Raw genomic sequence first — 26,767 nt, 5'->3', positions numbered from 1 at the left:
TTAACGGGGGACTATGGGCATCTTACCACTACGCATGTCTGTTTCTTCTCAGGACGCTACGGAACGTCATAATAAAAAGTCAAAGCTCACCGGAACTACAACTACCAGAATGCATTGTTTTGATAATCCGTGCTACCTCTCGGTAGCAATTAAAAAAAAACAATATTCGAATTTCGCAAGGATCGTCGGGAATTGTAGTTTCGGAAGAAACTACGGTAGTGATCTGTCTTCCGCGAAGCGCTGTTGACTGAAAATAGTGGGCCAGAAGCAGGCGGGTATTTTATTTATTTTCCTTTTTATAGAGTGGATACGGAGTGATGCGGCGACAGCCCACTTCTGATCTTGACTGAAGAAGGGAAGACCCAAGCGGCGTGGCTGAGGCAATGGATGTGACCCAAGCCAAGCAAGAACATCTCTTGGCCTTGAAAGGTACTGCTAGGTTTTCGACTCCTTGCTAACTGTGAAGCTGCTCGTCTCACCTGGTGCTCGTCGTGCTCTGATTTCCATCTGGTTTAGAGGAGAAAGGCTTGGTGGGGGAAAAAAACCGGTGTCCTACAAATGCGGCATCGAGTTTCCTCTTGTGGGGCGCAACGGCAGAAGGAACGCCCTTCTTCCCACTCTTTATTGGTATCTTATTCGGGGCGGACGGTGGGGGTGGCAGGGATGATTGGGTACTAAAAACGGGGAGGTGTGTGAGGCGCAATTCATTAAACGTGTTTCATTTCATCCCTTCCCGCCAATTTGATCACTGGGGGGAGGACCATGTTTCCTATGTGGCTGTGCGCATTCGGCAAATGAGGCGGAAAGAAATTGGTTCCTAGTGCTTATTCTCATTTAGCCATAACAGGAACAAGAAGTCTGATGAGCAATTATACTATGGTTAGTTTGTGAAAATAACGCCAGCAGTTTTGTATCTTCTTGGTTGGTTCTCCTAATAAATTATCTTTTATGGGATTGTGGATAAGAAACCCCAAATAAAGAACTTGATAACTCTGTTCTGTAAAGCAAATATAGATAGTCCTCAATCTACAACCTTTCATTTAGCGACTTATTGAAATTACAAAGGCACTGAGGGAAAGTGATTTATGACTATGTTTAGCACTTACTATCATTGCAGCATCCCCATGGTCATGTGATCAAAATTTAGTTGCTTGGCAATTGGCTCATATTTATGATGGTTGCAGTGTCATATGATTTTGCAACCTTCTGACAAACAGAGTCAATGGGGATTCACTTTACAGCCGTGTTACTAACCGAACAACTGCAAGAAAGGTTGTAAAATTGAGCAAAATTGTCTCGCTTAACAATGGAAATTGTAGTCATAAGTCAAGAATCACCAATATCAAACAATTGCCTTCTGCGGTAGGACTTCACTCTTTGTACCAGGATAGAATTATATATGTTAACTTATGGCTATTTCCCCAGGTTACTATTCTTGAAGAAAATAAATTGCTTTCATTGTTTTGAAATGCGTAATCATTTGTTTATGTTTGCATTAAAATAATATATATCACTAACATGTGATAATGTTAATATTACTATTATTACAGTGGTAGAACTAAGCTGTATTAATTAAAATATGTTTATACATATACATTTTTCTTTAAAATTATTACATTTTGCAGAGTGTCCTACTCAGAAGGCAGTTTCCTGATGGGAAAACAATATAACTTGAGATGACAAAAAGCTTATGTGGAGCATATGTATGGAAAAATTAGTTCCTTATTTGTGTATATTCTTTTCATTCACATTTTATATGCATGAAGATAAAAGTTTTCTGCTGCTTTTTTGATAATTAGTATACCTGATACAACGGCAATAGTTTTTGTGAGTTTAAATAATAAGTCTGTCGAGATTATGGGGAAATTATTTAAATGCCTATTTTAAATCCCTATTTTCAAATTATTGAAAATTTAAGGTTTAAGGTTAGAATCACGTTTTCAGGGTTGTTGCCTCTAAAACACTTCTGCTCAAAAGCTAAGATAATTTATACTGAATCTTTTTAAAAATGTGCAAATGGCTTGTATTTTTTTTAGTGTACTAATGCTTAAAGCAGCTTGTCTAGCTTGTTATTTTTAAATAGTCTGGAACTATGACTCCCAGAATTCAAAGCCAGCATAAATAGAAAATCAGGGAATCCTCTCAGGTTGAAGAAGAGTGGCATAGAGAAGATATATATAGGGAAATGGTAAGACATGAAGCTTAGTTTCACATAATATATTTATTTATTTATTTATTTTACACACACACACACACACACACACACACACACACACACTATGTGAAACTAAGCTTCATGTCTTACCATTTCCCTATATATATGTCTCCAGATATTGTATTGTTTTGATCAGCTAGGAAATATCTGAACATTGAAAACAAAAGATACTATAGCTCCAACTCATTTGCTTCATATCAGTAACATAGAAACTCTTGTGGTTTCAGTGACAGTAACAAAACTGGGAAGAAGCTGTTAATAAAACTGAGGGTGTCATATATCATTGGAGGTATTTTTCTAAAGGTATATATTTACGATAAATTAAATTAGTACAATATTGATTAACAAAATCTCAGTGAATTTGATGATAAAGTTGCTAGAGTATCTTATATTACTTCTGCTCTAGGTCCTGTTCCCAACTGCACAGCACACAGAATAAGATTCTTTTGAGCAATATCATCTTATTTGTTGAGACACGCCTACCCAGAAAACTTTTAAAATAAGACATGGATTCCCACTGTACAAGGATGGAAATGGTTCTGCATTATCGAGCTTGGGAAAAGGACCCTGCAGCATTGCAAAACATTGCAGAAGAAGCCTTGAAGGAATTTCCTAGGCGGCAGCTGCCAGTCTTCATACCCTGGTTTCCAAACACTTTATGTAAACTGCCTATTAAACCTAAAAATGCTCCTCCAGTTATTTCTGTTAGAGAAGTAGAACAAGTGAAACAATATGTTGCTACTTCAGAAACTATTTGCAACGCTTCTTTATGTTATAATAGTGCAGAAGGGCTTAAAGAATTTCAACCCAATATAAAAGCGGAACAGACTTTACAAATTGAGCATGGAGAAACTGACTTGACTAATTTGGGAAAGCCATCAGGACATGGCAGAGGCAAGCTAAGGAGAACTTGGAGTGTTTCTCTACCCAGCTCAAAACTTAAAGGCAGCATTCTTCCTTTATCTCTAGAATTGCAGAGAACTTTAAAAAAATTAAAGTTGCATGTATTCTATAGAGCGTGGTGGATAATAGAACCATCTATTTGTAACAACCAAGTTTTGGAAGAGATTTGGATAAATCTTAATGTCATGATCAAACACAATGAACTTCCATCTTGTAACGCTACAATCCAGAGACATGAAAGCCAGATTTTGATTTTCTGTGATATATTATACTGTGAACATATTGCAAACACCCTTAGAAAAAAATTAAACATTAAGGGAAAGATGAATCTGCTTGTTCACAAATATGGGATTATACATAGCTTCTAGTTTTTAGATAAAGCAAGGCAGTATGCCACTTGGGATCTGATAAACCAAAATGAGCATATTAGCTGCTGTATATTTGCCAAACATACTATTCCACTCACCACTCTTCCCAACAAAGGGCTAAATGGTGGTAGCATTTACAGATGGTAAGTTGAGTATTAGGCTCAAAGCAATCTATTTCTTCTATTCCTTATGAAGCTAAAATCTGAATCCTGAATGTTTGTGCAGGCAACAAGCAAGGCTGTCTTTTTAAATATAATGCTAAATAAACTACAAATGGAATTTATGGATTTATTAGCTGTACCTTCTGGCAGGATAAGTCAAGCAGAAGTAATCATGAAGCATGTACTGGCATAAGCCACTTTAATACTGCATTTCGTGAATCATACTTTCTTGTAAATGATAACAGACAAATACAAGACTGTTTATGTTAAATGTTTCTAGTTAATTCTGTAGGACTAAAAATACCAATATTTGTTGAGTGGTAGAAATCCTTATCATAGTCTCTCACATCATTTCTGAATTTACTGTTTAAGTAAATGATTTTCTTAATATGATTCAATCCATATGGTCAAGTGGCGATAAAACATAATTGCAAAATAATTGATTTCTACAAGATGTATTATACTGTAAGTTTTCCAAAGATACACAATTATTTCAGAAGATGACATTTGGAAGAATTATTCTGCATGTGAATAATTATTTTTAGAATCTTTGTTACTAAGATCATTAAAGTATTTGTGTATAAATATTAAAGAATAAATACAAAAGCTATTTGTATCAATATTTCTGAGGGTTTTTTTCCCAAAAAAAAATATAATATATTTGACCCTAGCATTGGATTATTACAGTAATATTGGTATAAATAAGTATGTTAGGCAATGGAGCTGGAAGTAAATTGAGGGAGGACAGAGTTACATACTGTGAGGCCTTATTTAAGTTTCCTTGAATGTTCATTTTGAGTTCTGCCTCAAACATTAAATGTGATGATTTTTGCAACAAATAATATAATGTCAGAGAGGAATATATTTTCTTCCCTTTATCCAGTTTAATAAGTGGATAAGACCAGTATTTTAGAACAGGTATCATTGATATATGTAGTTTTCTTACAAGAGGTCTGAAATACTATATATCTCTGAAGTATTTGAAACATTTGGACTGCTCTGTATCATGGTTATCTATGCAGAGTACCTTAAAACTATTGTAAGATATTGTTAATTATTTCAGTAGATTTAATGAAATGAAAGAATAATTTATTTTTTAAATCTTTCTTTAAATCTGCTAAATGGAAAAATATTAGCATGTTTTTTGACTGCTCAATTTGCTTTTGAAGCACTAGCATCCACTGTAACTCTAAGATTACTTGTTGAAATTTTCTTTCAACTTAGAAAATTTAGAAAATTCTAAATCAGACTTAATTTTACTGAATGCTGAAAAACAATTTAAGTTGGATAATTTGCAAGAATTTTAGGTAATAGCCTACTTTGAAAAAGTAAATTGTCATATGTCTTAAAGAATGTCAGATAAGAATACAATATAATTCAACAAAATATACTTTTTCATGTTTATTAGACATCTTAGAAGATGTTTAACAAGGCTTGGGCATTTATTTTTAAATATTAGAGATGTAGTTGAAGAGACCTAGTCCTGATTTGGATTGTCTTATGGTAGCTCAAATATCCCAACTTTTATTAATATGATTTTGTAAACCAAAGTAAGATTTAAAGGTGTTAACATGATATTGAACCACCAACCCAAATTTGATATTTACTGAGCTTGTAGCATAACCAAGAAGATGGTTTTGTTGGAATGAAACTGACTGCTTTGGAGGGAACCTGCTTTTCTAGTCTATGGAATATACTGGCATCAGTGGAATATAAATGTACATATTGAGAACCAAATCCATTTTGGAGAACTTCAGACCTTAGGTAGCTTAATCATTCAGCTGGTTATTTTTATTCTCTTTTCACCTATGATTTGTATCTTTGTTTTTCATAATAACTGTTTTTTAAAGTGATTTTATATCTTTTATATTATTGCTTTCAGACATACACTGTATGCTGCCAAGAGTTGCCTTTGGTGAAGAGGGCAGTTCTAGAAATTTGATTAATTAATAAATAAAATATTCTACAAAAGTGTGGTTGAGATCCTTATTTATTAGGACTCTTGCTTCAAAACTCCGTAGAAACAAATATTTTTAGTAAGATTGCAGTTCATACTTTTAATGGTTGTAAAATAAGTAAGTTTCATTCTGTAAAACAAAATTGGTTTTATAAAAACAAACAAAGCATATGTGAAATGAAAACTCATACTAAAAGCAGTTGAATTATTGGATCTAAGTTCATCTGCCTAGAATAATTTTTTATTGTTTTTATGGGTAACCCTCGACTTAAAACCATTTGTTCAGTTACAATGACACTGAAAAAGAATGATTTATACTTGGACCTCACACTTACAACCCTCAGTCATATGATCAGAATTCAGGTACTTGGCAACTGGCATGTATTTAACAATGGTTGCAGCTTCCCAGGATCATTTGTGACCTACCTCCCCAGCTGTCGTCCAACAAGCCAAGTCAATGGAGGAAACCAAATTCATCCAATGACTGTGTGATTCCCTTAACAACTGCAGTGATTCGCTTAACCATGGCAAAAGAGATCATAAAATCGGGCATGACTCCTTTAATGGCTGTCTTTACTTACCAACATAAATTCTGGCCCCAGTTGCGGTTATACATCAAGACTACCTGTCATGAGTTCTTCCCACTTGGCCATTCATTGTCTTGCAATTATGATATAATTGTTATATTATTCATCCCTACAATTAAGAAGAGGGCTTAATTATCTTCTTCACAGTTTAGAGCCATTGACAAAAGTGCCAGGAGCTGCTGGAAATTTTCATCACAATTTAAACTACAGAGGAAAAACTTCTAAATCATTACTTTGGAGCACTGATTTAGTATTATTGGATTTTAAAAAGAACACTCTGGTATTTGCATGGTTTGTGTTTTGTTTTACTAGTCAATTGCATGAATGGTTGCTGCATTTCTACATTCTTCTGTTGTAAGATGCAGCAACCATTCATGTAATTGACTAGTAAAACAAAACACAAACCATGCAAATACCAGGGTGTTCTTTTTAAAATCCAATAATACTAAATCAGTGCTCCAAAGTAATGATTTAGAAGTTTTTTCCTCTGTAGTTTAAATTGTGATGAAAATTTCCACATTCTTCTGTTGTAAGATGCAGCAACCATTCATGTAATTGACTAGTAAAACATAAGACAAACCATGCAAATACCAAGGTGTTTTTTTTTAATCCAATAATGCTAAATCAGTGCTCCAAAGTAACAATAGCAGTTCATGTAGTGATTTACAGCAGTTCATGTAGTGACTGTTCAAAGTTACTCTGAAAAAGACAACCGTTGCAGTATCCCAATGGTCATATGATTAAAATTCAGATGCTTGATAACTGGTTCATATTTATGTTGATTGCAGTGTCCTGGGGCCCTGTGATCCTCTTTTGTGACCTTCTGACAAGCAAAGTCAATGGGGAAGCAAGATTCACTTAGCAACTGTAGCAAGAAAAGTCATAAAATGGGGGCAAAACTCCCTTAACAAATTTCTTACTTAGCAACATAACTTTTGGGCTCAATTACAGACATATGTTGAGGACTCCCTGTCTGCTTGTACTGTATTTAGTTTTCTTTCTTGAAGTTGCTCTCAATGTTTAAGCAAAAACTGAAACTTGTCAAAATGTTATTCTTTCTGTGTTTTGATTATAGATATATGCAATGCTGCTCCTTGGATGATCTCTGTTAAAAATATGTCAATGTTTCAAGGCATTATAATTTACAAAGGATAGGATTGGTATAAAAATGAAATCTTCCAAATCTCATTGTGATGACAGATATTGAACTTAATCAGATGCATATATTGATGCAACCATGAATCAGAATTAACTCATGATAATTCCCTATGTTAGTTGTCACTAACTTCAGAAAGTTAAGAAATATTAGACTTTCTTAGGGCTTCAATTACACTCCACTTTCCCTATTTACACAGTTGTAATATGGAAACGTAGAAGTAGCAATAGCACTTAGATTTATATACTACTTCACAGTGCTTTACTGCCTTCTCTAAGTGGTTTACAGAATCAGCATATTGTCCCCAACAATCTGGGTCCTCATTTTACTGACCTCAGAAGGATGGAAGGCTGAGTCAAACTTGAGCCTAATGAGAACTGAATTGCCGAACTGCTGGCCGTCGGCAGTCAGCAGTCAGCAGAATTAGCCTTCAATACTGCATTCTAATCACTGTGCCACCAGGGCTCTAATTGATAGAATGGTATTAACAGTAAAGAAAATTTTGTTGTCTTAATGTTTAAGAAATTATGCTGTCTTATATTTATGTTAATATATTCATCATTCATTATTACCTGGCTTTCAATACTATTCAGAAAAATGGAATAATTACAGATAGATAATTTAGCGTCAGAACAGTCAGAAAACAGCAACATACTATTTTTATATATGCTTTTTTCCTTGCATATTCTTGGATTTTGTTTATATCTTTTCTATTTAGAAATTATTTAGCAGGGTGAGAAATTGTCACATTTCGTTAAATACAATATCTATTTCTCTTCCATTTGCGGAAGAAAGTGCACATACTTACCTAACTTTAGCCCTACTTTTTAAAATGCCAAGGCAATGACTGATCAGTCTTATATTTTGTGAAGATTCCTTTAATATTTATATTCTATATTAAATTGAATTTGCATTTTACGTTCACAGTAATGAGATTGACCAAGCCTACATTATTCACCAATATACCAGTGACTTGTGAAGAAAGAGATCTGCCAGGTAAATAAAGTTATGTTTAAAAGTAATTAAAACTGTTGTTAATTAATTGTTTTTATTTATACACTAGGTTTTTAAATTTTGAAAAAGTGGTTTAGCAGTAAGCTTTCTCAGACTGCTGGAATATGTTGTCACCACTGCTACTACAGACAAGTAGGGAGTGGATGAGTGGACAAGGAATAATAGACAAAGCCAGTAATGTTCATTCCCTAGGGTAAATTATCCTGCTGTTTTTCATTGCCAACAAAGAAGTATAAATATCTTTATAAAATAAATTTAACATAAGTGTCAGTTTTGAGTTAGATTGTATATAAATATCTGTAATAAATCGAACAAAGATAAAGGTTTTTTTGGGAGGGAAAAAGAAAGTCCACTTGCCTTTTGAAAATCATCTTTGGCACAACCATGACCTGGATAACTGAGATAGCTTTTCCATCTGTCAAATATGAAATCACCCTGGTACTGGCACTTTTAGTTTAAATGTTGACTTCTATAATTAATATTCTGTATATGTGTTTCAATATATATGGAGTCTTTGAGCTTTGCTTGAAGACATTAGCCAATTAGGTAATATCATCAGTGCTAGTAAGTATAAGGTTTGCCTCCTCTTTATAAATAGTAACTTACCCTGCCAATGTTGGGAGGGTTCTCCTTGGTAGTTTCTCGATTTTGATCTTTTCTGCTTGATTGTTTGCCTGGTGTTAATCTCTGCTTATCTGGATGTTGGGTGTTAGCTGCTTGAGAATATGTGTTCTAATCTTTTAATTTCATTCTTAGGTTTTTTTTAATGGTCTCTTTTGAAAAGTGTGTAATATGCTTTATTTCTGTGTCTATTGGTGGCTGATTTGTCTGAATACCAAGCTTCCAGGAATTTCCTAGCATTTTTAGATCTAGCTTGATCTAGGGTACTGACAGCTTCCTAGTTGAAACTGGCTAAGGTTGTTCATATGTTGTGAGGTTAAGATTCCATTGTGTCTTCTAACTGCTAATTGGCATTCATGAATGTGCTCTGCTGTCTGTCCAATGTATTGGTTGTTTCAGTGTTGTAGATTACTCCTGTTTTTCTTCTTAGGCTACTGGGTCTTCTGGTGAGAGTTTATATGTCACATAAATTGTGTGTTTGTAATAGTCTGTTGGTTGTTTCTGAGATTTTTGATGTATGATAGTGTTATCTTTTTCATAGCCTCTGTATTTCATAGTTTTAACACATACTCATACTAATGATGTTACCTAGTTGGGTAATGTAATTATCTGCAAGCCCCCCCCCCCCAAAAAAAAACAAAAACCCCAATAATTAAGCTCAGAAAGCACCAAGGACTCCACAGTTCAATCCTGAGCTACAGATACTTTGTTTTATTTGTATAAATATATATAAAAGAACTTTAATGCATTCTAAATAGAGCTGACCTGACATATTCTGTATTCTTCAGGAGATCTATTTAATCAATTAATGAAAGATGATCCTTCTACTGTAAAAGGAGCAGAAACATTAATGCTTGGAGAAATGTTGACACTGCCTCAGAATTTTGGGTAAGAATTTGTACATAGATTTAGATTTATTGAATTAATTATGCTGTAGTCCTCGACTTGCAACAGTTTATTTAATGACCCTTTGAAGTTACGCCATTGAAAAATGTGACTTATGACCATTTTTTACACTTATGACCATTGCAACATGCTCATGGTCACATTATTTACATTTGGATGCTTGACAACTGGTTCATATTTATGATGATTGCAATGTCCCAGGGTCATGTGATCACCTTTTGTGACCTTCTGGCAAGCAAAGTCAATGGGGAATCCAGGTTTACTTAACAATTGTGTTCAAAACTTAATAACTGCAGTGATTCACTTAACAAGTGTGTCAAGAAAGGTCATAAAATGGGGCAAAATTCACTTAACAAATTTCTCACTTAGCAACATAAATTTTGGGCTCAATTGTCATAAACCGAGGACTACTTGTGCATACTTAGTTGCATTTTTGAGAGGAGAAATCTCATAAACTAATTCAAATATTATATTTCCAAGACTATAAAAAGACTGTACATATGTTACTAACTTTTTAAGCACAAGAATATCTGCTTCATTTCTGGTTAATATAGTTGTTTGTTATAGTTGTTTTCTACAGACTATAAAAAAATGGAATCTTTATATTCATTTAGTAGTGCAGTGAGACTCTTGAGATATTCCAACATTTTAATATTTGGAAGCGTTAGTCAAAGAGCTGTTGGATCAGACCAAAGCATCCGGCATCCTGTATGCTGTGGTGAACCAGTTACAGCTTGGAAGTTCAAAAACTATTTCTATCGTATGGTATGATGGATATGATACAAATAGCTTTTTCCTTATATTGTTTCCTAGCAACTGGTATGCATGGGCAAGAGTGTATCTAATGGCTTTATTTTCCATATGGGTTTAATTTTTTTTAATATTTATGCTACATTCTTACACATGCATCCATATCATCTGCTTGTATTAATTCTGCTTTTCCTTAATTTATTTTCAGTTGGTTTTGTCATACAACAAACTGCTATAGGTAAAATCTATGTAAGACACAGGTTCATAATTAATTACATGTTTAATCCGTTTCATCAGCACTAACTACATTAGCATAGCCTTCGCTTGCTGTTCTTCAGGTTTTTGGCCATTAAGTGTCAGAATCTCTAATCAATGACATTACTTGGGAACTTTGTAGTGTTGCAGACCAACATATCTGGAGATATACCTGGAAGAAGCATTACAGAAACTTTGGTAATCTTTCAGGGGTGGATTATCTAGCGACTGAAAGTAAAGATGAATCAGCTAGAGAAAGAAAGAAAAAAGATTTTTAACTTTACTGTCTTTCCTCCTTTCTGTTTGAACAGAAATATATTCTTAGGAGAAACATTTTCCAGCTACATTAGTGTTCATAATGACAGTCAGCAAGTTGTAAAAGACATTTTGGTAAAGGTATGCTTCATTTTGTATAGTCACTCTTAATATGTTAAAACTCTTCTATTTGTAATTTGTAAATTTATTTCATCCACAAATGTGAGAAATTGTAAAGGCATGTTTCTTCTCTTTGTAGGAGGATTTTTAAAGAGAAGCTGGAAAATACTTTGTTCTGCATTTTTCTTCCTATTGGAAGTTCTACAGTGCAAGCTTTTGGTGTAATAAAATATGACAGGGGCTGATTGGCCTCAGTGGTGCTTTTATAACAGATCTTCCCAGTACATTTTGCCCAAGAATTTAATTATGGGTAAACTGCTGTGTAAAATGCTAACTGTTCAGTAATCTTAATAATCAAATTCAGTTATTCTTGGAATTCAACTCTACTTTGAATGAGAATTTTCTACTTAGGGAATATCTGGCTTTTGTGTTTATATATTGTTTAGATTTATGGCCCACCTTTCTTTCAGGAACATAAGGCAGCATACTTACCATTTTTGCCACTTATTTTTAAAGGGGAACAGGGGGTGGGGCTTCCCTAAGGTCACTAAGGAAATTTCTGTGGCTGAGTGCAAACGTAAGTCAGGTCTTTCTGGTGCCATTCCAGGAGCTTAATCCCTATATCTCACCTGTTCCGATTTAACCATGACTGACATAAATGTATTAGACAGAAATAATATGAACTATATAGTAGATATATGTCAGTTTGACTATTTAAGCAGGCTGGGCAAATTACAGTTCCGAGATTATCTGTGTCTCATGTGTTTCCTTTTTTTTGCAACCTTCAGAATCCTAAATCTGAATGCTGAAAAATTAACAACTTAATTTCCTGCCACTTTCAGCACAGTACTAAATGCATGATAACTGTGCTGTAAACTGTAAAATAGACATACTGCAATTAAAAACAAAGAAAATGCCACAAACTACCCCGCAAACCCAGCCCTGCCAACAGGTCATGGGCCACCTGCCAGCCATTTTCAGAGGTACAGCTCTTGACCACCAAATGCCAGATTGTTTTTAGGCCAGGAAAAGTCAGGTTTTATAATGCAGGCAAATCTTACTTATTGGATGATCTTAGTAAAATGCTATTGAATGTGTTTTGTTCCATCTGTAAAATGTGAAGAGGAGAATTTTCTAATAGAACAGTATTGTCTTCTGTTGTTCTCTGAGCCAATCTGCAATTGTGACACAACACTGTTCATTTCTGTGGGTGTCTTCCAAAATTTATTTACTCTTTTATTTATTTATTTTGCTTGTGTTCCAACTTCCAAGGCTGACCTACAGACAAGTTCACAACGCTTAAACCTTTCAGCCTCTAGTGCTGCAGTGGCAGAACTGAAGCAGGACTGTTGCATTGACGATGTAATCCATCATGAAGTAAAGGAAATAGGGACACACATGTGAGATATTTATTATTTTCTTATATTCATAAGCACATACCCATTGTTTATATTTTGTAATAGATAGGCAGACAGACAGACAGACAGGCAGATATATAACTGATATGCACTATCCCTATCCCAAATAGTTAAAATCCATTGGACTCTTTGTGTCTTTCAGTTTGGTATGTGCCGTAAGCTATACTACTCAGACTGGTGAAAAGATGTACTTCCGAAAATTCTTCAAGTTCCAGGTATTGGAAATACAGCTAGGGCTTGACACTAACTGTCGATAGTATCTTTTAATTCCCCAATCTCTCTTTCCTATATCCTCAACGTTGTATTGAATATTTATAAGATAAATCTGGAAGAGGAGAATGTTCAGAAAGTTGTATTTAATATTAGACTTGTCTGCACTGTTTTGCATCAGTCCTAAAATAAACTTCCAGGAAAAGGGTTTGATGTACATGAGGAGGGGTATCCAGAAGAGTATGCAGAGTTGGAACAAAGATCCATGATTATGCTGGTGGGATACTAAATAATTTTCTTCATGTGCAAAGCTCATACACCTTTCAGATTAATTATTACATTTTAATCACTATTTAAAAATAGATGAAGACAGAACAAATTAGATTACATTTAATAAAAAAAACTAAAGTAAAATTGCATATGTTCTCTTTCTCGTATCCTAGAGTCAACTCATTTAAGCCTGGAAAATGCTACCATCCATTGAGACTCAGTAACACCAAGTTTAGAAATATCTAGATTGTGTGACTCTATACTACAGAAATAGTATAATATTTTCTGAAGATGATTGAAAACTTCTATCCATACTGGTACTTTTTTCAAATAAGCCCAGTTTTCTATGACATAAACGTTTCATAGAAAGCTGGGCTTATTTGAAGCAAATCTTATTGAACCCACATGGATAAAAATGCTTGATCTTTGTAAAAATCTTCATAACTTTGTGGAATTGTAATAAAATTGGGGACAGCTTGAACTTTGTGACAATGCTGAGGGAGGGAGCACTGACAGAAAAAGGTCCCCAATGAAATCCTTCTTAAGTGTAGGAACACAGAGGAATTTTCCTCCTCCCATATCTCATTGAAAGAGCAGGTATTAATGAGAGAAGACAGCCTTGAAGATCTTGGATCCTGAGCTATGCAGGGCTTTAAAGGACAAAATCAGTACTTTGAGTTGCCCCAAAAGTCGATTGGTAACTAGTACACCTCTAGCAATGTCACATGGGAATATAATATAGAACCTGTAGCTCTTTGAGCTAGTTTGTTCTGAACTAGCTGTAACTTCCAAATGTTTTGAAGTTTCTACTTAGTAGAAGTAATAGTACTCATAAGATTATCAAGGCATGAATGACTGTGAGGAGGGCATTCTGATCCAGGAAAAGTTGCAGTTGGTACATAAGATGTAATTGTCTGAATTTTGCTCTTTGACAAGCAGCTATGAGTTCAGGAAAACTCCCAAACTACATATCAGTTAAGCATGAGAGAGCACAGCCCTTTCCCAAATTAAAGGAGGAAATTCATTGGTCTCAAATGATGTCCAAACTCACAGCTATTTGGTCTTGCTAGAATTGTGTTTCAAACTGTTCCTTTCCATCAAGACTCTTACAGCCTCCAGGCAACAGCCTTAATGGCATCTCCTGTTTGACTCAGATATATAGTTGAACTTAGAAAAACAAAAGCTAGTAAATTAATACTATTGAAGGAATCTAGTAAATCTTCTGTTAGTGTTTATTATTTTTTTCTGCAGGTCCTTAAACCACTAGATGTTAAAACTAAGTTCTACAATGCTGAGGTAAGTAGAAAATATTGATGCCTAAATGTATAGTAATATAAGGAGATTTCTCTTAGGAATGGAAACTGTGGTGTTAGGATTTTTCTGCTACATGAGATAAACTAATCAGCCCAGCTGCTTTTTTATCAAAGCATCTGTTTATCCAGCGTCTGCCTGTACTTAGGTATCTTCTTCGTATCATGAGAATAGTAAGGATGTTTTGAATATAATTATTTTTATGGATTAAGAGAATACCAAATGATAATATCAGAAAACTAGGAAGAACATCAAACAAAAAAATAAAAGAATGATTTTAAAAGTAATTGAACTTCATTTAAATATACTTTAGAGCTTATTTTGTTTAAATCTGTGTCAGATATCTTAGCAATTTTTGGCCCAAAGAGCACATTTTGAAGTTTGACAGCACATCATGTCACACTCACAAAATGTGAGGTGTGGTGGCCATGCCCAGTGATAAAGTATCAGGGTTGCTGAGGTTTTTCCTGAGAAGGAAATACAAAGGGTTTGAATGTTGTGCTTTTGAAACCAGCAATCACTGGACTTGTTTTATTAAGTCTTGCTAACTTTTCTTCTATAAGTATATGTATCAGAAATTATTATTTAAACTTGGTTAAATGATTCAGGTGTTAACTATGGGGTACAGCCTGATACCTCCAAAAATACTACCTCAGGTTTTTCCCCCCTGCCTTTTTCAGCATTGCATTTTAGCCCCATTTTCATAATGCTCCTGTATGTTTACAGATCCAGAAACATTCCTGTAAATAATAAATTACCTTATTCGTTTTTTATATCAAAGAATCTAAATAATTTAATTTTAATGGAAAGAATCTAAATAATCAATACAACATGGAACCTGAGGAGCATCAAAGATGTCTGTAGCACAATGGAGCCTCTGGGGACCTTCATAAGAGGTTGCAAGGGTAAAAGATGTGCAAAATGGGGATGTCAGTCCTGACAATAAGTTTATGTTGGTTATATAATATAGTAGGTACTGTGACAATGGAATGTCTGTTTGGGTGAGGATGTGGGTGTGCATGGAAGGGTGTATCCCTATTTATAACTGAGCAAAAATTGCTGAGTAAATATAATTTACTCCCTCCCTTTTTAATCTACCCATTTATAATTGCTATACTGATATTATATGTTTTGACATGGGGAAAATGTTAAAAATACTAAGTATTCTTGCTCAACATTTCTCCTCAAAGGTGGGTCTATATTCAGAATTATTAGATGAAGAAGACTGGTCTTAGCAAGCAAGAAATACCATTTATGTGATATTTCTCAATTCTTGCCTGCTTCATAGCATTGCTGCCTCTCCTTATAGGAAAGCTGCACCTGCCAAATTAAAGAGGAAAAAAACAATTGTGATAAAAAAAATGGACAGTCATGCTCTTCTGGCATCAGTCTATTAATTTGATTTTCACAGGTCTTCTGCACAATATTTGCAGAATATGGAATGAGTGAATGAATGAGTGAATGAATGAATGATTGAATCAACAGAAGGCTAAATAACAGCTTCATACAGAAAAGGAAAATATCCCTCATCAATCTAAAGTAAGTTGGGAAATTGAAACCAGTTTCATGTATCAATGTATATAATTGAGTGGAAGGTGCATTTTTTAAAATTACATTTCCTCAACAGTGCTTCCTGTAACTTTGCATTTGGTTGTATGCTTTATAGAAGGAAATCAGATTTGGTTCTCTTATTTGGTTCCATGTTGAAAGACAGTGTACAAGACAAAACCCTAAAAGAAAAGAAACCCAGATATTTCCCATGTAGAACCTCTTTCCTGAGCATGTACTAGTTTAACCAGTATGTTCATTGTACAATTACTGTCTTTACCATTCCACATAATTTTTTTTCCTTTGTTATATCATTTGCTGGCACAAGTCTTATTTAGAAGTCAAATGTCTTATTAGTAATCCTTTTCATTTTACTGCAGTGTACATTTTTCTCTTACTAATGCTGTCTTGTTTTAAATACACACAAAAAATGCAAAAAGATGCATTTTATTTGAAACGTGGTTATCCTCCTCTTTTCTTTAGCATTTAACCCTAAATTCTCTAATGTTTTTCTTTTTATTTTCCCATTAGAGTGACCTCAGTTCTGTGGTAATTTTTATTTATTATTTATAAATATGTATGTATGCTTGTCTTCTGTTTGTCTTTCTGCCTGTTACTAACATTTTGTTCAAATATAATGGAAAAGCAATGTTTGCTGTACTGACCATAAATATTGCCTTTTGCTTTTATTTTGTTCTGGAATTTTAAAAATGTTGGGTGAGAGTGAGGAGGAAGAAAAAACATCTCTCCAAATGCATTAGCTCTTTCCTTGTTATCCATTGCTTTCATTGATTTTCAGTAACATGCTCTCAAAAACAATTTTCTTTTTTGTTGCTTGAATGTAGAGCAACACATGATATTCTCAAGGTACATTACACTACTGCAAGATTATATACATAAGGCTGTTTCTGTTACATGGAAAACGACACCATTTTTAATTGGAAATAAATTTACATTCTAGAGAATACATGCCTTCATACTTTTAAAGTATTATAACACTGGAGAATGTCCAGACTTTACCTAAAAAATTCTGAACCCAAACAGGAATTTGAATTAAAATTTTGCTATTTGATAGTAAGAACTACTGATCTTACATTTTACATGGTCCCCTTTCATGACTAACAAAGCCAGAATAAATTAAGCAAAATGATAAAGAAAGTATGTAAAATCAAAAGGATTGGGTAGAAAACATTAGCAAGGATTTTTCTGCTGACAAAAATAGAATGTTTGCTTTGGGGAGGAGGGGGGTTCACGAAAGATTTTTTCCCCTCCCCCAGTTATAAAAGATTTGGGACAAACTGAAGCCTGAAAACTGCTATGAAAGATATTTTAGAGCATTGTGTCAAGCAGAAGGTGTTTTTAAACAGAAATCCATCAGCCATTTTACTTTGTCTTGTAATTTTTTTGTATCCAGCCAAGAATTCAAGTTTCTTTTATCTTGAGTATATATCTTGCAGTTTCTCTCAGTTTGGATGGCCTGAGGAAAAAGATGTGTTTTGTTTTTTTGAGTAGCATGAACTACATGCAGCCCATCATATAGGCTTACGTCATATTACATCATGGTTAGGTTTCTGTTACCTACTTTTTTGTGAAGACACTGGATTGGAGGAGAGAGTCTGAGATCTATTGCATTTTTCTTCACATGCTTATGCTGCTTTCCAACTCCTAAACACATGTGGCAATGTTTACTATAACATTACTGCAATGTGATTTTTATTTCAAATTTTAATAGATGTGGAATCTACAAATTTGCTATGAAACATTTTGTTCTAATAAAGTTACTACTAAGATTAATCAGTTCTTGCTTCATTGTATTCTACTTTGCTTTTTCATTATATTGCTTGATTTTGCTTTCTTTCCTCAACTGAATTATTGCTAATTTTTGTTAATGAGATATTTTTAAAATCTACTAGAGGGAAATATGGAAACTCCAGAGATTAGCAGTCAATTTATGAGATATTATTGCAGAATAGTACAATGTTTTAAATACAAGATACTGGAAAATGTGGGAGCAATTAAGCTCAAATGCTTAAGAAGCAAGATAACTGAATTTGTCACTGGTGTTTTGCTTGACAAAGGCTGCATTCAAACATAGCTTTACATTTTTAGTATCTTCCTGACCTCTTGAAGGCTGTCCAATTCCTTGAATTCTTCCAGTTTGGTTAGGAAGGGGACAGAATTGACCACATTTTAGTATGGCATCCAAATCTTCATTAATCTTAACCATAGGTAATGCGAGTAAGCCATAATTAGTGGTGTAAAATTAGATTGATTCTCATAACTGTAATTAATTTGAAGTAACTCATAAAACACATGAATTGTGTTTCTAATCTAAAATGGAAAGAAGAGCTCTGAACAATTTCAAGATGTACCTGAAAGGAAGGAGTTTGCAGTCCCAGTTCCATATGCCCTATTATTTTGATAAAGTTAAATTGGGATTTAGTATTAAAATCCCAACTGAGCCTATTTTCCCTTTTTTGCTAGTATCATGTCCAGAGATAATGTTGTTCAGTTGCTAAGTGATATCTGACTCTTTGCAACCCCATGGACCATAGCACGCTGGGCTCCCCTGTCCTTCCGTCTCCTCGAGTTTGCCCGAATTCATGTTCATCCAAGGATACCATAGGCTACAATTTACTGAGCAGTTTGCTACAATTATTCAACATGCTATTCTAACTATTTTTTTTACACATTGGGATTATACAAATCCTTTAAGTTTAAAAGAGATGTTTTACATCTCTTGGGAGCGCATATGAATCTTTTTTTTTTTTTTTGAATCACCAAAGCAATGTAGTCTTTTTACATGTATGCAAAGACAACCAGAAGCATCTTATGAAGCAGCCATGTGAGAAGGATTACTGCAAATTTCAAAGACCTTTTTTAAAAAGGGCTTGCTTAGCCATATATAAATTTCACACCATAAAACATGCTGTGAAATTTTCCTCGCATATGTTTTGAAGAGCAACGTGTGCATTAGGAGACTTGATCAAGTAGCTATTTCGATCCCTCCCATGCTAGCCTCTTTAATCACCAGCCGGTTTTGATTTCAGCTTGAAAAAGCTAGTTTCTTTTTTTCTTTTTTCTTTTGCTTTGCAGCACTAAGCTCTTGGAGAGAATTAAAACATAAAGAATTATTTTGCTGCTAGGAGGAATCATGCAGTTCACATTCACATCCATGAATGTCTGCATACTGCTGTATTAATTATTATAATTATTTTTCAAACAGCGAATCACTTACTTGTCACTTAATTTTATAAATATTTCAATCCTGAAGATGAATAGTTCTTGCTTATTTTTATTACCCTCCTCCTGTGTCTCTTTTAACTTCAAGTTTTATTTTGACATATAATTGAAATTATATAATTTATTGATGAACTCTGCTCATTAACTCTATTAATGAACTTAATTAAAGATATTAATATCTGAACTAATTAATATAAGGAGATGTGTTAGATTACATTAGTGCTACTCGGATACTTTTGCATTCTGTCTGTGAAAAGACTCAGGCTAATATCCTCTGCACATTTACCTAGGGAGTTGATTTAATTGAAATTAAATCAAGTTGAGTTCACACACATAAAGACTGCATCTGTTGCATGGATTTTACAGTACAGCTTTGTCCATAAATCTTTGTGAAAGGTGAGAACCAGCTTGGACTTTTAAAATACATGTATTTTAGTCTTGAAACTGATTACTAATCTCTTGTGCTAAATTAGTTGTTTTGGCAGAGTCCACTAGAGTCCACTACTATTCAGTCATTGAAATAAAAGTAAGATCACATGCTTATTGTTGTAAATCTTAGAGCAAGAAATAACAGTGAGGTAATGAGAAAATTAACTTATGTGACAGGGCTCTTGGGGCTCCATGTAAGAGCTTCAGAAGAAATTCAGAGGAATAAAATGTAACAGTTAATAGTGATTATAGCATTTACTGTACCAGAGCTTCTAGAATAGTTGGCATACTGTCAGAAACAGTGTCAAAGTTCCCCATTAATAATCCCATATTTTCTTTGTATGCAGTCCGATACATCACTGCATGGCATGTGAACATATGCATTGCAGTCATTTCTCATTTCTTAAACATACTTTCATTTTATTTATTTTTTGACAAATTCTGAATTTATGTGATTGTAGATCAATATGCAGACCTTAAGGTATTACCGTAAGCCAGGATTATGTAAAAAATTATCCCACATCCATTGTTCAGCACAATTCCAGTCGACTAACTTTTTTGCTTCTATTGCTCTCCTTTGGGATGAAGACTTTTCTCGCATTTAATTACTGTTACTTTGATTTTTCAGGCATGAAACTAACTGCGTATGTGATTTAATGTTTTTCAAACCTTTAAAGTGCTGAAACTTTTCTCAGTTCAAACTATTCTTTATTTAAGCATTTTTCTTGATTTTTCAGACTGATGAAGTGTTTTTGGAAGCTCAGATTCAGAATATCACAAGCTCTCCAATGTTTATGGAGAAGGTATCCTTAGAACCTTCTATTATGTATAATGTAGCAGAATTAAATACAGTCAACCATGGTGGGGACAGGTAAGAGACTTGTTTGTAGCCAGTCTTATTTGAGAATGCTGTATTTACATTTACCTATAAAAAGCAAAAACATATGTGTCTAATTAGAACGGTTTCTACATAGAGTTTCTGTGTTCTGTGCATCCCTGTATTAAGAGTACTGAGTTTAGCATCAAATTGTCTATTTCTCCTTTAGATTTTCTTCCTTTCTCTAGGTCAGGGATGTCAAAACTCATGTCATCATGGCAATGACGCTTGGGACTTTTTCCCCTTTTTGCTAAACCGGCTGTGGCTGTGGCCAGTGTCTGATGCATCTGGCCCGCGGGCCAGGAGTTTGACAGCCCTGCTCTAGGTTAACCTTCTAAGAATCACAAATGTTATGCTGTGATTTTTGGAACCCACTCGCATATATTTGCAATTGGGAAGAACTTAGATTATAAAACATATTGATCTACATAAAATGGATTTTTATGTAAAAACCTTAACCGGTTATTTAACTAAAAGCTTTTGCAGGATGGAGAGTGTCTCTCCGTGGTAACAGAAATACAAATGTGCTTTATATTCCTAAGCATTAAGTTTTTTTTAACCTGGTATGATGTGATACAAACCTTATTGTTAGCGCCATTCTTTGGATTACAGTACTTTATTCAGAAATAGAATAAATTTTATGTCTAAATACTGCATGTGTTAACATGTGAGGCAAATTAATATTTTAAAGTTTTTTTTTAAAGAAATCTTTAAAACTTAGAATTCTTTTTTAAAACTTCTTAATTGCCACCATCTTTTAAATTCATAGATTGTACTACATAACCAAATATAAACATGAGAAACAGACTTTTAATATTTATTATGGTTGGTTAGTTATTTAGTATTCAGGAACATAAGACAACATTATACAATATTCTATCTTTCTCTTTTTTCTACCAGCAACATTTTGTAAGATAGGTTGGTGTTAGCTTTTTGAGGTAGAACAGACAAGAAAAAGAGCCGGATGAACTAATTCTACTTTACTGTAAGGCTGTGCTGTAAGGTTAACTTAACAGAGACTTACAAGTCTGAAAGGGGAAGATTCCTTTTGAGCCTCATTCTCCACCCTTTCTTATCATTTCATAGGCAGCATTTCCTCTCCCCCTGCCCCATCCCACTTCTCCCAAGGCACTTCCACATACCTTTACAGTTGGGCTGAGAATGACTGGCCCAAAATCATTTAGTGAGCCTCCATGATTGGGCTGATGAACCTTTGTTTCCTCATGCCAACCCAAACATTTAAACTACTAAAGCACAAGGGCTTCCAATTTAACTTTGAGTGGTTTTGTTTTCCTTCTCTTTGTGCCAATTTATTTGCCGTATTTGTAGATTGATTCCTAAATGAATTATCTAGAAGTCCAAATCTGAAGTATAAGCAGAGGTGAATTTTTACTTTCCCTCCAGCGTGTCAACTTTTGGTACAAGGACATACTTACAACCAATGGATACACGCCAGTATTTATATTGTCTAAAACCCAAGCAGGAATTTTCAGAAAAAGTTGGTGTTATTAAAGGTGTAACAGTTATTGGGAAGCTTGATATCGTATGGAAGACAAATTTGGGTGAAAGGGGAAGATTGCAAACCAGTCAACTTCAAAGAATGGCAAGTCCTTTTTTATGATATTCTCTTTAAAGAAAACAAAGCTGCATTTTCTTTGCTGTGAATAGAAGGGGAAAAATGAAGGATCTGTCTGCTAATAATTCACACTAAGTGTGATGAAGATATGTTGTACATCAGGGGTCCCCAACCGCCGTCCGCGGACCGTGCCGTCCACGGAACAAGTCTTACCGGGCCGCTGGTTGCTGGGCGCCGCCATCTTTTTCGTAAAAGTGCTTCCGGTGAGCTTTTCTGGGTAGAAAGCTTACCGGAAGCACTTTCATCAAAAAGATGGCGGCGCACGCTCGATGAGCTTTTCCAGGTAGAAAGCCATTTCTCCCCAAAAAGCTCACCGGAAGCGCTGGCGCCGCCATCTTTTTGATGAAAAGTGCTTCCGGTGAGGTCACGGAAGCACTTTTCGTCAAAAGATGGCGCCGCCCAGTTGATGCCGATACCGGCGCGGCGCCAGCTGATGCCGGTGCCGGCGCGGCGCCAGCTGATGCCGGTGCCGGGCCACGGCATAAAAAGGTTGGGGATCACTGTTGTACATGATAAATTAGTGTCTGAATATTTTCCTGTATGTTTTTTTTTCAGAAAATGCCTTTTTAGGTACATCTGAGCATCTTTATCTTCAATAACAATTTTCAGAAGTAGCAAAAAGCCAAGTGATATATGCTTTTTTCATTTGTCATCTGTTGTTAAAGAGTTGGATGAACATATCCCTTATTCTTAATTATTTCATTGCTTTCATTATCACAAGATGGCCCTCTAGGATGATGGCCATTTGCTTAAGTGCCTTTAAAAGGGATTAGACAGATTAATGAAGCATAGAACTATCAGTCTGTAATAGCTTGGATGTCTCACCGGAGCCTCTGTATATAGAATCAATATCAGATGCTAGGAGGCAGCTAGTAGGAGAAAGTTTGTGCCTCGCTTTCAGGTTTCCCAGAAACCATTAGATAATCTAATATTTCCTAGTCTCTTGAAACCATCATTGAAATAGGAACATTTTTCTGGTTTCATGCAAATGGCAGTATAATATTCTTAAAAAGAATTAAAATTTAATGGTACATTTAAGACATAGTCCATGAGGAATAATAGCAGCTGGAGAATGCCATTAAAACAAATAGAAAATATAAAACTTGTAAATATTATGTTGGATATCTCTCTTTGTAAGAATGTATAGCTTGCAACTGGTGACTAATGCACTATTACATGAATATTTATGATTCTAAGTATTTTTTTAAAGAATCTCAGGAAAAATTCCTCCTGCTTATACCTAGCCAAAGGAAGATATTATGGTCTCTCAATGACATTTGCAGAGCTAATTTAATTTCTTACACTTTCATCCAAAATACTTTGAGGTTAGACAAAGTGCACAAAGGTATTTTATTGAAAATGACTTGAGGGCACATAAGAATGATCAATCATGTTTTGTTAAGCTTTTAATACTCCTTAGGCTCCAGGTTACGGTGATGTGAGGCTTTCATTGGAGACAATACCTGACACAGTCGGCTTGGAAGAGCCTTTCAACATCACTTGTAAAATAACAAACTGCAGGTAATGCAATATTTTCCTTTGTTCATTTGGACTTTCAGAATGTGATCCTTATTTTCAGGCAAAGGAAAAGCACTGTAGAGATAGCAATAGCATTTAGACTTATATACTGCTTCACAGTGCTTTATAGCCCTGTCTAAGTGGTTTACAGAGTCAGCGTATTGCCCCCAACAATCTGGGTCCTCATTTTACCAACCTCAGAAGGATGGAAGACTGAGTTAACCTTGAGCCTGATGAGATTCAAACTGCCAAATTGTATGCAGACGACAGTCAGCAGAAGTAGCCTGCAGTACTACATTCTAAGCACTGCGCCACCATGGCTCTCAGTATGTTTGATCATTATTTTTAGATGCACAGGTAGTCCTCACCTAATAACCACAATTGGGACCAGCAAGTCTGTCACTAATCGATTCACTAGTTATTCAGATATCACAGGTCCGTGATTTGTGATGTTACTGCCAGCTTCTCCATTGACAACAGTCAGAAGCCAGCAGTGACGTGCACAAATGACTATCATGGCCACGGGATGCTGTGGAGTTTGGAAATATCTGCTGGTGGCAAAGCATCTGAATCTCTATCACATGATCCTACAACAGTCATAAGTGGGAGGGCTGGTCAAAGTTACTTTTCCAGTGCTGTTATAAATATGAGTGGCTGCTAAACAGGGCTGTTGTTAAGTGAGGATTGTTTGCATTAAAATATTAATGTTAATATGACATTCACAAAATATGTTCTTAATATTATGATTAAAATTATTGAAGTCATTGGCTCTTAGAAATTTTCCAAATAGATTGCCAGTAATCCTACCTTCAATCATTCAGATTTAGAATCAGAAGTTACTTATTTCAGCAACAGTGTTTGAGCCATATGTATTAATTAGGGAGGATAAAGTTGTGTTCTAATTTTAATTATTGGCTGGGTCCAAAATTACAGTTTAATATGATAACTTTAGTTTGTAGCATAGCTAGTATGATTGTAGCTTATTTAATAAACTATACCAAGTCATTTGCTTAACTGGTTTGTTCGTTGTTTAATAAGCCACAGTGGCTAGGTGCATATACCACACTAAGCCAAAAATAAGCAAACCACAGTATGATTTGTAAAGAAGACTGGAATTTTTGCTGAGCTTCCCATTATAAATATGTACAACTTGGTTTGTACAATCTATTAACTAAGATGTGGATGAGATGTTTGTAGTTTAGTATGCCGTAGACTAGCCATGTTTTTTGAACCAAGCTTTCTCATACAGTACATAATGTGTATATGTGACATATATTCTGTTAACAGAACTAGCATTCTGTAGGAGCTAAGACAACTGTGTCCCTTGCTTTAATACTGCATATTTAAATCAATTAAAATTAAAAAAATTCTAAATTTTTCTAAAATTCACTGGCGGGCAGCATATAAACCAATCTGGGGAATCTCTAATTCATCTGCATCCTATCTTTCTTCAATTTTCTTTAATGCCATTTACAAACTCATAACCAAAACACTGAATTTCTGAGGTATAGATGGATGAGTATGAATTATTAGATCAATATTATTTATGAAAGGCCATTATGCATAAGAGAGAATCTAGAGGACTTGCCCAACTGCGAAGTGATTTCCAGAAAACTTCTCAAAATAGTGTGGTCTTTAGATTTAAATTTTCTATCTCTGCCTCTGTATTTGAAATTCAACATCACAGAGATTTGTGCATAAGAGGAATGAATCATGATGCATACTATCTAAAATTGCCCAAAAGAAAAACTGGTATAGTGAGAAAAGTGATATGAATGGGATTTTTTAAAAACTGGTATTTGTATTAAATTATATGTGTACATTTTATCTAGCAGTGAAAGGACCATGGATCTGGTTTTGGAAATGTGCAATACTAATTCAATTCACTGGTGTGGTGTGTCAGGAAGACAGCTGGGCAAACTGCATCCTACTTCATCACTATATTTGACACTTACACTGCTATCATCAGTACAGGGACTACAAGTAAGATATTAAAGTGGCTCTGATTTTAGCCTTATTTTTTCTCTAATCACTTTAATCACTGTGTCTATCCTTTTCATTTTAGAGTGTCTCTGGCCTGAGATTAACAGATACCTTTTTGAAAAGAACATATGAGTATGATGATATCGCTCAAGTCTGTGTGGTTTCTTCAAAATGAAAAAACAATATTTTAAAAAAAATTCTTAAGATTTGTGGACCAACTGTCTGGCAACAATCTAATGAATCCAGAATACATCTAACCATATCCAAGAGGAAAAAGTGTAATTTAATAATTTTCCCATAAATGAATGTGACACTTCTGGAACATTGAAAAATAGCTGCTAAGAGCCAACCAATGATGTGTATTTTAATCTATTTGGAAATAAAGACTTAGACAACTTAGACAACTATTTAATTGTGTTACATTTTTGTACATAACATTTTCTAATATTTGCAGTATGCTTATTCTTGGGGAAGTAATTCTGTACATGGGAAGGGGACTAGACACTTTTTCTTAGTCTTCATTTGGAAAAAAACAGGATTCTATAAATGTAGGAACACAGATTTATAGCTGATATTTTGAGATTAAAGGATCAGTGGTTTGAACCATGTTATATAGAATTATAGAACATATATTGCCATGAATCTAGTTTTACATAGTTTTAATGTATGTGAACGTAGAGTTGGAGCAATAGGTGGTTTGGAAAACAAATTTCATTTGGGAAAGAAACAAACATGTACATTTGAACAACGTAAATTCTGAATCAGATCAAACATCCACCTAATATAACATTCTCTTTTCCAATAAGTAACCAGATGTCTCTGGGAGTCAAGGGATGCTTGAAATTAATAGATAGTTCTCACTGTTATTTCTTAGGAACTGTATATATGTCCTGGCACATATGAAGAGTTTACACTTGATGCTAACAAAAGGATAACTATAGTTTGCTAAACAAATCACCACCTCTCGGTTCATATATAACCCTAAATTGTAATATAGATACATATATAGCTCTAACTCAAAGGAGACACATCATATTATGACTCAGAGATATGCAT

At 34.6% G+C, this 26,767-nt stretch overlaps 2 protein-coding genes across 5 annotated transcripts; both read left to right on the top strand.

Annotated features, from left to right (window-relative positions):
* The first annotated feature begins 196 nt into the window (after positions 1 to 196).
* TRAPPC13 (trafficking protein particle complex subunit 13) lies at positions 197 to 26,119 on the top strand. 4 transcript variants are annotated; one of them, XM_026670547.2, is made up of 13 exons: positions 197 to 429; positions 8,275 to 8,343; positions 9,771 to 9,870; positions 11,205 to 11,289; positions 12,541 to 12,668; positions 12,829 to 12,901; positions 14,418 to 14,462; positions 16,557 to 16,574; positions 20,435 to 20,568; positions 21,979 to 22,177; positions 23,631 to 23,731; positions 25,561 to 25,711; positions 25,794 to 26,119. In XM_026670547.2, exons 1-13 carry the CDS (start codon positions 384 to 386, stop codon positions 25,884 to 25,886), a joined length of 1,242 nt encoding a protein of 413 aa, XP_026526332.1. In that variant the 5' UTR covers positions 197 to 383; the 3' UTR covers positions 25,887 to 26,119. The 4 variants fall into 4 exon arrangements, with proteins under 4 accessions (XP_026526332.1, XP_026526333.1, XP_026526335.1 ...); XM_026670548.2 differs by having other exon boundaries at positions 200 to 429; positions 25,564 to 25,711; XM_026670550.2 differs by lacking the exon at positions 16,557 to 16,574 and having other exon boundaries at positions 200 to 429; positions 25,564 to 25,711.
* On the top strand, positions 293 to 4,267 carry SHLD3 (shieldin complex subunit 3). The gene is made up of 2 exons (XM_087958363.1): positions 293 to 429; positions 2,622 to 4,267. Exon 2 carries the CDS (start codon positions 2,722 to 2,724, stop codon positions 3,484 to 3,486), a length of 765 nt encoding a protein of 254 aa, XP_087814489.1. The 5' UTR covers positions 293 to 429; positions 2,622 to 2,721; the 3' UTR covers positions 3,487 to 4,267.
* Positions 26,120 to 26,767: the final 648 nt, after the last annotated feature.

The sequence above is a fragment of the Notechis scutatus genome, chromosome 2 (genome assembly GCF_049901735.1).
Source record: "Notechis scutatus isolate UNSWTSFEM ecotype Mainland chromosome 2, rNotScu1.2, whole genome shotgun sequence".
NCBI classification, from domain to species: Eukaryota; Metazoa; Chordata; class Lepidosauria; order Squamata; family Elapidae; genus Notechis; species Notechis scutatus.
Note: the sequence above shows the minus strand (reverse complement) of the source record. Positions and strands in the feature narration are given on the sequence as shown.

Coding starts and splice junctions, on each gene's coding strand:
- TRAPPC13 (XM_026670547.2), top strand. CDS start 384: ATGGATGTGACCCAAGCCAAGCAAGAACATCTCTTGGCCTTGAAAG. Junction 430..8,274: donor ACATCTCTTGGCCTTGAAAG/GTACTGCTAGGT, acceptor TTACGTTCACAG/TAATGAGATTGACCAAGCCT. Junction 11,290..12,540: donor TAAAAGACATTTTGGTAAAG/GTATGCTTCATT, acceptor CCAACTTCCAAG/GCTGACCTACAGACAAGTTC.
- SHLD3 (XM_087958363.1), top strand. CDS start 2,722: ATGGATTCCCACTGTACAAGGATGGAAATGGTTCTGCATTATCGAGCT.